This window comes from Osmia bicornis, unplaced genomic scaffold, assembly GCF_907164935.1.
Source record: "Osmia bicornis bicornis unplaced genomic scaffold, iOsmBic2.1, whole genome shotgun sequence".
In the NCBI taxonomy this organism is placed as follows: Eukaryota; Metazoa; Arthropoda; class Insecta; order Hymenoptera; family Megachilidae; genus Osmia; species Osmia bicornis.
This window is the reverse complement of record NW_025791458.1, coordinates 2,956,973-2,966,612: the sequence shown is the minus strand read 5'-3', so window position 1 is coordinate 2,966,612 and position 9,640 is coordinate 2,956,973. Positions and strand designations below refer to the sequence as shown.

Below are 9,640 nucleotides of genomic sequence, written 5' to 3'. Positions count from 1 at the left end.
TGACTATCTTTTGGATCCATTTCTACTTGTTGAAATCCACTGGTTAAATCAAAAGTTGAAAAATACAGACAAGGGACATTACCCAATCGACACACGCCGATTTTGATGCCCTTTGAGTATGATATAGAACTCAAAAAAATATTTGACACGTATTTTTTTCTATCGGCAATCGTCCATGCTGAAGGGATGAAAATAGCCCTCAAAGTTGGGGTTGCAAAACATATTTTCTTGAATATCTCAGGAACTATTAGGTGTAGGCGAAAAATTCAAAATGAAATGTGTGTGTTTTTGAACAGCAAATTTTTCTATGTAGCCACCTTTTTGATAAATTTATTTGTTTAAAAAATATATTGAAAAATAATCTATTTTTGTCATTTTTTTCACCCCTTCAGCATGGACGATTGCCGATAAAAAAAATACGTGTCAAATATTTTTTTGAGTTCTATACCATACTCAAAGGGCATCAAAATCGACGTGTGTCGATTGGGTAATGTCCTTTGTGAGCGTCTCCTATATGATCTAATATTTCAGAAATATTCCGCAATGGATATGTATCGCCAATTGTCTTTTCATTTAATTTCCGAAGATCTATTACCATTCGCCACCTTGGATTGCCTTTAGAATCAGGTTTCTTTGGGACGACCCAAAGCGATGAATTATATGGCGAATTTGAAGGTTTAGTAATTACGTCAGATAATTTGTTTAAAATTTGACTTTCTATTTCTTGCCTGAGGATCGGAGGAAATCTGTATTGTCGTGGATTAATCGGGATGTCATCTATTGTAGGCATGTTCTGTTTAATGAACGCTGTTGCCTGCAGTTTGTCATTAGGTAAATGAAATCTTTCTGGAAATTCTTCTATGAGGCTTATTACATGTTTTCTTTCCTCGTCATTCAAATGATCTAAACGTAATCTTTTAATAATTTCGGAAACTCTGTCTGAACTATTTGCTGGAATTTTATCTTCTAAATCGGAGTAAAAATATTCTTCATCTTCTGGAAAATTATTATATTCAAAGTGTACCAATTCTTGTGGAGATAATTCTATTTCTAAGTCTTTTTCTAAGATGTTAATAGCCAGGACATGACACACGCCATCGTCGTTAACCGGGACTGCAGCTTCGCCAATGTACATAAGTCATCAACATTATCAATTCATGGTGTTGCGTCAAGGGCGTATATATGGTCACCTCAGTACAGGGGCCCGTCCGGGAGGTGTCGCCGCCACGCGTTCTCTTTTGGGTACTACAGCTCTCGTACGAACGACGCGTGCCGCGTAGCCATATTGACTTTGTACGCGGTCACGTTAGCATCTCTTGGAGCAAACTTGTATTCTTACGAACGATTCTAGTAATCTATTGTGTGTATCTTAGAATAATTTGAGTGCCTCTGCGTCGACTCACGATCAGGAAGGTCAGTTTTCCTCGTTCCGACGATCACCTCGCGTGAATTGGTGGAAATTGTGTGCACGGGCCCCGCATCGTAGCCACGTGCCTTCGAACGCGTAACGGACACCTCGTTTAATTAAAAAGGAAACTTTAGAACGACCTCGTGAATTCCTCCTGCGTTGGGTGTTTCCTCGAATGTGTGTGTGCACCTGAAATTGCATTGTGAACCTCGAGTGACGTGCCGAAGAAAACCTACTGTACCTCTTGACCACGCAGATCGCCTCGCCAGGTGTAACGGCCATCCTCACGAACAGTTGACTATTTTATAATACGTAAACTGACGAGATTTTCGACCACTACCTATTATTTGAATTTATTTTTTGTTCGGACTCTACGCCGGCAAGGACCTCTCGCTACCTCTTAACACATGGTAAATATCCTTCTTTCAGATTCGAATTTATAACATCTATTGCTATTGCTTGTCGTGTACGGGCTTTAATCAAAAGTATTCGCGGTTTCAGATTCCTGCGTTGTGTAAACTATTGCATTGAATTTTCGTCTATCAATCTAATCGATCTAGTCGGATCACTTTGTGTGACTAAGGTATTATGAGCAAAAGAAATTTCTGCCCGTTCTTGACGTGTGTGAAGTTAGCCCCGCACTTTTCGAATTTTGTATTTTTTGAAATTGTGCTGCATTGTGCTACATTTGTGCCGTATTGTGCCGTAAACCGCAACTCTGTAAGTCAAAGCGTACTCAAGAAAACTAAAAAAAAAAAATTTTTTGATAGCCCTGCACTTTTCGAATTTTTAGTTTTTCTTTTTTGTGCTATGTTTGTGCTGAATTGTGCCGCAAACGAGAGATCGATAACATCAATAACAATTAAGAAAGGAACATTCTTAGGAAATGGCGCGTTAACCGATTTTGACGTGTCATACATCGTTAAATTCGTCTTTTTGAGTACATTATTGAGGTGTTTGTCTTTTTTTCTGGAAATTCGTGTTCTTTTGAAATTTGCTGTGAAGTTACAATAAAAAGGTAAGGTTAAGTGTGTTTTGACGCATTTATGAATAGAAACAGGTGACTGTTATTACTACATACATGTATTCTATATACAGGGTGGCCCAGAACTGCGGTAGTACCTGTGGAGGGATAATTAGAACGAAGAGAACTAGAGCGATTGTGGGTATACGTGAAAAGGCGAATAATAAAGATTATAGTATTTTGGACACAAATCCCGTTTATTTCGTACAGGAAAAAGAATATGGGAATAAATGATAATAACGTAATTTGTGATATATATTTTTATGTATAAATATAAGAAAATGAACGAAATATAATAAAATGTAATAGAATAAAATAAAAAAATATAATAATATGAAATAAATATAACAAAATGAACGAAATATAATATTTATTAAACGAAATACAATAAAAGAAATATAAGAAATATAATAAAAGAAATATAAGAAATATAATAAAATGAAAGAAATATACATATAGAATAAAATAAACAATAAAAAACGAAATATAATAAACTTTAATAATAATTTAAATTGATAATGGTCCCTCCTCTTCCACCGCGACCGCGACCGCGTGACGGCATTGTCTGCCGTCTTAGGCTATTCAATTGCCTCCGCAATCTTCTAAACCGCAGCCGTTCAATTGACCTGATTGACTGGAAAAATAAATATTACGTTATTATTCATAAACATTGGATAGAAGAAGGAAGTAACATAGAAACAGGAACGTAAAAAAACGACTTACTATACGCTCCTGCGGCTCATCAGGCTAATACAAATTCTCCAGCGGCGACCGCTGTGCCTGTGCCGTCTGTTGTGGAAAAAAAATTATGTTATTATATATAAATAAATAATATCAAAAATGGTACAAACATAAACGTAAAAAAAACGACTTACGATATATCTATCACGTTTCATCTCTTCTAATTTTTTCTGCATATCGTGTATTTGCTGCTGCAGCTGCAGCAGCGGGTCCGGCTGCGGTTGCCGCGGTTGCTGCGGCTGCCTCCGCAACCGCAGTTGTTGTACTTGTTCCTCTAGCTGCAGCAGCGTTTCCGGCTGAGCAACCTCAGCCTCCTCCCAGCATCATATTTATTTTTACTTGCGGAAAGGACGTTTTTTTGTACTTGTACATCTTTATTTGCTAAAAGGACATTTTCATATTGTGGGATGCACCCAGTATCATCTTTATTTTCATTTGCGGAAAGGACGTTTTTCGATTTTGGGATGCGCTCCGCATCATCTTTATTTTCATTTGTGAATAGGACGTTTTTCGATTCTGGGATGCGCCCCGCATCATCTTTATTTTCATTTGTGAATAGGACGTTTTTCGATTCTGGGATGCGCCCCGCATCTTCATTTTCGAAATATTTGTCTTCCAAAACTGCATCAGCTTGAATCGTCGTTGTCGACGATTCCCATTCTTTCCGTCGCCTGCAAACTAAAACGAATGTAGGACAATTCACACAAGTTACTGAAATGTATATATAAATTGTTAGCACTTACCATACAGTTTTCTATAAGCTTTTTTGAGGGAAAGTCTTCTCCTGGTATTTTTTTTATTTCCCATTTGTGGTTGTTTATATCACAAATGCTTGGAAATTTTATCAATAATATATATGTATGGCTTCTATGCGAAGACGTGTTATATATATGTATGTGTTCTATGCGAAGATGCCTTATTGTTAGAAAGAAATAAATAACAACGACAGCCATGGCAACGCTCTAAAAAGAAACGAAACGCCAACGCGCTCTCGTTTTCCAATTTCACTGGCGTCGTTGAACCGTGCAGAAGGTTTCGGAGAAGAGAAAGTGAAAAGAAAATGGACAAAGGCGACAGTAAGTGTTTCTTGTTTTCTTTACTTCGCGAGTGTCATTGACAATTATAATAAGGTGACCATTTGTAACAAAAATATTTTTTGCTTTGTCTCATATACAGTGGGTTTATGTGAGCCTATAATGAAAACTGAAAATATGTCTTTCGTAGATTAAAATGAGTTATGTGCATGCTTATAATTTCGACAAATATAACAGACGATTATTCCAACAATTATTGCAAGAATTCTTGCAGAAATCGTTGCAATAGTCGTCTGTTTCATTGTCTCTTGGACACGCGACTAGAAAAGGTAATTTTCTAACTTTTTCATTTCAGCCTGTGATGAAAATTTAAAATATGACACTTGTAAAAAATATGTTATGAGGATGCTAAAAATTTAATCGAGATCGGTCAATTTCAGAGAATTGCGACTTCTTACATGAAAAGTCAGGATTTTCAGAAATAAATTACTTGTAACTTCTCAGTGCATTGACCGGTCGAAAATGAAATTTTTAGCATACACATGACATATTTTTTACAAATGTCATATTTTAAACTTTCATTACAGGCTGAAATAAAAAAGTTAGAAAATTGCATTTTCAACACGCGTGTCCAAGAGACAATGAAACAGACGACTATTGCAAGGGTTTCTAAAAGAATTCTTGCATTAGAATAATCGTCTGTTATATTTGTTGCAGTGAAGTTGGCCACACATACATTCACTAACAAATTCAGAACAAACACAGAACAAACAGGAGGATGTACAACCTCAGCCGGAAATGCTGCTGCAGCTGCAGCAAAAAGTGCAACAACTGCGGTTGCGGACGCAACCGCAGCCGCAGCCGCACGAACTGCGGCAACCGCAGCCGGACCCGCTGCTGCAGCTGCAGCAGCAAATACACGATATGCAGAAAAAATTAGAAGAGATGAAACGCGATGGATATATCGTAAGTCGTTTGTTTTACGTTCATGTTTGTATCATTTTTGATATTATTTATTTATATATAATAACATAATTTTTTTTCCACAACAGACGGCACAGGCACAGCGGTCGCCGCTGGAGAACTTGTATGAGCCTGATGAGCCGCAGCAGCATATAGTAAGTCGTTTTTTTACGTTCCTGTTTCTATGTTACTTCCTTCTTCTATCCAATGTTTATGAATAATAACGTAATATTTATTTTTCCAGTCAATCAGGTCCATAGACAGGTTGCAGATTCGCCACAGGCGGAGAAGATTGAATAGGCTGCGGCGGCAAAACATCCAAATAGAAGCTCGCGGTCGCGATCACGGCCGCGGCCAAGGTCGTAACGGGTCAGGACCGACCATTCATTTTAACTACTTTTGATTTTGATTTTTTTAAATATATAACATTTCACACAAATTACGTTATTATCATTTATTACCATATTCCTTTTCCTTGTGTACAGTATCGTATTTGATATTTTAATATAGTTATCGTAGCATCCGTGTGTCATTTAGATGTATGCGAAAAGTGATGTAGAATAGCATGCCGTTAGTTGGATGCAATAACTGAGGTGGCGCTGAAATCAGTTTCTGTTCGGTCTAATTTTCAATGCAACGTTGACTGTTTTACCGACGCGATAAAATTGTAGTGAACACGGTGATTTGGCGGTAAATTCTTGATTTTTACAAATACAACTGGTTGATCGTTACAATGATCCGTTGTAGATTTTGATGTACAAAAAGAAATGAATTGTTTGGTATGGTGAACAATACAATGAATTTTCATGAATTTGATACATACAAATTACTGAATTGATCTGTCACCTTGATCGTTCTTAACTGAGCAATGCGTTTACAAAATGCAAACAGCGAGCTTCTCAGCGCCGTTAATTATATTAATTCAGCCCGCTGCTGTGATGGTGCCCGTGATCGTGTGCGCGATGACAATGAGCTCCTTCGATCCGGCGTTCGAAGGAAGGGATACGCGCACGCGCTCAACCGTGACGAAAAAGTAGGGAAAGCACGTACCATCGCTATGGTTCCGATCTCCCAAGAAAAATCTATACTACTTTGTACTGTACTATGTAACTGTACGAATGTACGGTTACATATACCCCCCTCTCGGATCAATAGCGTTGGTAGGTACTAAGAAACGCGACACTCACTCGCTCATTCACACAAAAGCAAATGAAAATGTGATTACAGTGAAAACTCGATAAATGCTCACTTGAGTCTATTCGATAAATGATACATTTTTATCCCCACCACTAGGGGGATCCCCCTTCGACCAGCGAGTCGAAGTGTAATCGGAGACGTAGCGGCTTCCTTTAGAGATCTGTGTTGCCTTCGTCGCCTTCGTTTAAATGCCCCGTGTCAGTGTGACCACACTAATGCATATAAAAAAGTTTTTTATTTTATACTTTTTGTTAATAAAAATTTTACTATCATGTGGGGGAGATTTTGCTGATTAAAATGAAGCTAAACACGATATAAATCGGTTTATATTTAGGTTGTAAGATTGAGTGAAAATTAAGAAATAAGAAACATTGCAATTTCACCCTTACCTTAATATGTATGTTTTCCTATGAAGAAGTAAGATCTTGTAATTCTGTTGTTAAACAGCTTGCTCGCATGATGTGGTATTTTAAACACTGTAACTTATATTTTATTTGTTCTTGTGGTGATTGTATGTTCTGTTCGTCTTCATTATCACTGTCCTGTTCACTTTCATTGTTACTGTCTTGATTATCTGCGTCACTTTGTGGAACTTCCTCTTCCTCTATACGGCATGTATTTAAAAAGATAGCCGCTTGTTGTTGCGAAATTTGTCCATCACTAATCACCGATATTGCATCTTCCAAACCATCGTTCTCACTCTCATTTCTAAAATAACTTTGAATGTGCACAGGAGCTGGAATTATTTTATGCCAACTGTGCCGTATATTTTCAGGCGTAACTACTCCCCATGCCTGTATCAAAATATCAATGCAATCTTTTATATTGTAATTGGCATAAAATTCATTAACCCCTCCTTCATACGTTAAAATGGAGCGGCACATTTCTTTTTGGAAGATTCTTTTAGTTTTAAGAATCACTCCTTGATCCATTGGTTGTAGGAAGGCTGTGGTGTTTGGTGGAAGATATTGAATAGAAAATGTATCATCGTCCTCAGATAATGGAACTTGATGACTTGCGCAATTATCAAGTAATAATATTACCTTCCCGGTGATGCCTTTCCTTAATTGATATTCACGGACGCTAGGCTTGAAGTGCTGTTCATACCAATCCTGAAATATTTCACGGTCTACCCAAGCATTTTTTTGCGATTTATAGCAGACTGGAAGTCTGTGCAACGGGTGCTTCAACGCTCTTGGTTTTTTATATTTGTGCACTACTAAAGGTTTTATTTTATTGGTCCCGATAACATTGGCACATAACCCGAAGGTAATTCTGTCCTTCTTCATTTTGAATCCAGCTACATTTTTTTCCGTCGACAACGTTTTTATTGGAAGCGCCTTCCAAAATAATCCACTTTCGTCCATATTGTACACATTCTCTATATCAATACCTTCCTGTTCTATATGTCGTTGAAAATATTGAATAAATGATTCTGCTGCATTTGTATCAGCACTTGCTTTTTCACCACACACACTCACCAGACGTATGTTATGGCGCCGTTTAAAATTTGACACCCACGACATGCTCACTTTGCACCTTGAAGACGTTGCACTACTTTGCTGTAATTCTACAGCTTTCTCCTGTAACAGCAAATCGCTTATGCGGTCGCCAAGAGCTGTTCTTTCACAGAACCACGTGTACAATTGTTCTTCTAATTCAGGGTACACTGGTCTCTTCATTCGTTGCTGCTTTTGCCCCGTTTTGCCCTTCGCAGCAAATTCGCGAATATAAATTTCTTTTTTTTGAATTCTGCAAACTGTTTGCGGATGTATACGATATTTGGCAGCAACGATCCGCACAGGTAAAGTTTTTAAATCCTCCAGCACTTGGATGCGTTGTTGCATATTCAACGTCACTTTCTTACTCGACATTGTAACTTATACTAACTCCACAATTCTTTGTACGTCACAGGCAGATTTCAATACTTCGGCGGTCAAGAACTTTCTGCCCTCTTGTACATGTAACTTATTCCACGAGCCCTTTTTACAGACGACAAATTTTCCTACCCTAGGTCGGAACGCTGGTCTTCGCCAATCCGATGGCTTGTTACATTTTTATTACCAGCTGTTCCTTACGCCCTTGGCTTTTTCGGAATGGTAATACGCTTCGGTGGGGGTGTACTTGTTGATCGACGTTTTGGCAATGCTACGGGTTTCCCACCGGGCCCAAGGCTCGCGTCGTCCCTCGACCCTCTGTGGGTCGCCTGACCCGGCCTTGCAAGGCTGAGGAAATCCCTGGTTTATGGCGTGTACTATTTACCCTGCTATGGTCATACATAAAACTCTACGGGAAAAAAACGTGCTGTAGAAATGTAACGGAATACAGCTGTCGAAAATAACTTTGCTGACCTGCGTATCATAAACCCTACTAACCGTTTCCACACCAAAACTTTCTTTTGCACATGCGAGGTAGGCACTACACTTCAAATTTTGAAAAATATTTAAAGGGTATAGCCGGATTGGGGTACCGTTACGATTGTCGATCGTCCAAATATCGATTGTCGACTTACAAATAGCTTTTCCAGTGAAATGTCTCAGTGGAGTAAGGGTATCGAAATAGGTATTAATGGCAGCTCCAAAAAGTTCGCTCGTATCCTTGCAAGGTCAGCGGTGGTACATTTATCGGATAGAGGTAGCTAACGAAACCTCCTATCTTATAAGTGTTGCCGTTTGTGATCATTTATGGAACAGTGGAAGCGTCCCGTTTGAGAATTAGCTACAGTAAAACCTGGATAAATGCAACCAACATTGGGACCCAGTGGTTGCATTTATCCAAGCGAGGTGTCGAATCTCGGGTGACACGCGACGACCAGCCAAGCGTGAACGTAGAAAGAGACAGACAGTGGCGGAAAGAGAAAGAGCCGAAACGTATCGGTGTGACTAATACTAATTGAAGTATAAAACTTTTTTATTTTTGACTTTTTTTTATTGAAACTTTTACTAACGCATTGGTGAAATTTTTCTGATTAAAATGGTACCAAACACGATACAGTTTCAATTATAATTACTTGCTAAAATTGATGTTAAAGGTTGGCGAAAAGCAACAGAGATCGAAATCAAAACCAGTCGCGGTGTTGGCTCTGGTTTCAAAGGTTTGATTTATCCAAGCACGGTGGCGATTCTGGGCATTTAATGTTGCATTTATCCAAGCGTAGTGTCGATTCTGGGCATTTAATGTTGCATTTATCCAAGCGAGGTGTCGATTCTGCGTCTGTTCACATGTTTTCTATTCAGCCGACATGCCGACTCTGTGTCCGTACACATGTTTTCT

The 9,640-nt window shown here is 38.5% G+C and overlaps 2 protein-coding genes across 5 annotated transcripts; one reads left to right on the top strand and one right to left on the bottom strand.

Annotated features, from left to right (window-relative positions):
* Nucleotides 1-1,295: 1,295 nt before the first annotated feature.
* LOC114881900 (ice-structuring protein 4-like) lies at nt 1,296-5,598 on the top strand. Of its 4 annotated transcripts, none has more exons than XR_006830472.1 (4): nt 1,296-1,818; nt 1,910-2,128; nt 2,202-2,426; nt 2,507-2,714. XR_006830472.1 is itself a non-coding variant. In XM_029198783.2 (4 exons), exons 2-4 carry the CDS (start codon nt 5,006-5,008, stop codon nt 5,571-5,573), a joined length of 393 nt encoding a protein of 130 aa, XP_029054616.2. In that variant the 5' UTR covers nt 1,296-1,818; nt 4,925-5,005; the 3' UTR covers nt 5,574-5,598. The 4 variants fall into 4 exon arrangements, 2 of the variants coding, with proteins under 2 accessions (XP_029054616.2, XP_029054617.2); XM_029198783.2 differs by lacking the exons at nt 1,910-2,128; nt 2,202-2,426; nt 2,507-2,714 and adding exons at nt 4,925-5,173; nt 5,260-5,325; nt 5,415-5,598; XM_029198784.2 differs by lacking the exons at nt 1,296-1,818; nt 1,910-2,128; nt 2,202-2,426; nt 2,507-2,714 and adding exons at nt 3,473-4,249; nt 4,925-5,173; nt 5,260-5,325; nt 5,415-5,598.
* Nucleotides 5,599-6,857: 1,259 nt separating this feature from the next.
* LOC114881901 (jerky protein homolog-like) lies at nt 6,858-8,241 on the bottom strand. The gene is made up of 2 exons (XM_046289887.1): nt 7,036-8,241; nt 6,858-6,971 (listed from the first exon to the last, which is right to left on the bottom strand). The coding sequence occupies exons 1-2, from the start codon at nt 8,239-8,241 to the stop codon at nt 6,858-6,860; spliced, it is 1,320 nt and encodes a 439-aa protein (XP_046145843.1).
* Between the last annotated feature and the right edge of the window lie 1,399 nt (nt 8,242-9,640).

Excerpts from the sequence above, each read along its gene's own strand:
- LOC114881900 (XM_029198783.2), top strand. The coding sequence starts at position 5,006 with ATGCTGCTGCAGCTGCAGCAAAAAGTGCAACAACTGCGGTTGCGGACG. Across the intron at positions 5,174-5,259 it reads TGAAACGCGATGGATATATC|ACGGCACAGGCACAGCGGTC; the intron begins GTAAGTCGTTTG and ends TTTCCACAACAG. Across the intron at positions 5,326-5,414 it reads ATGAGCCGCAGCAGCATATA|TCAATCAGGTCCATAGACAG; the intron begins GTAAGTCGTTTT and ends TTATTTTTCCAG.
- LOC114881901 (XM_046289887.1), bottom strand. The coding sequence starts at position 8,241 with ATGTCGAGTAAGAAAGTGACGTTGAATATGCAACAACGCATCCAAGTG. Across the intron at positions 6,972-7,035 it reads GTTTGGAAGATGCAATATCG|AGGAAGAGGAAGTTCCACAA; the intron begins GTGATTAGTGAT and ends CATGCCGTATAG.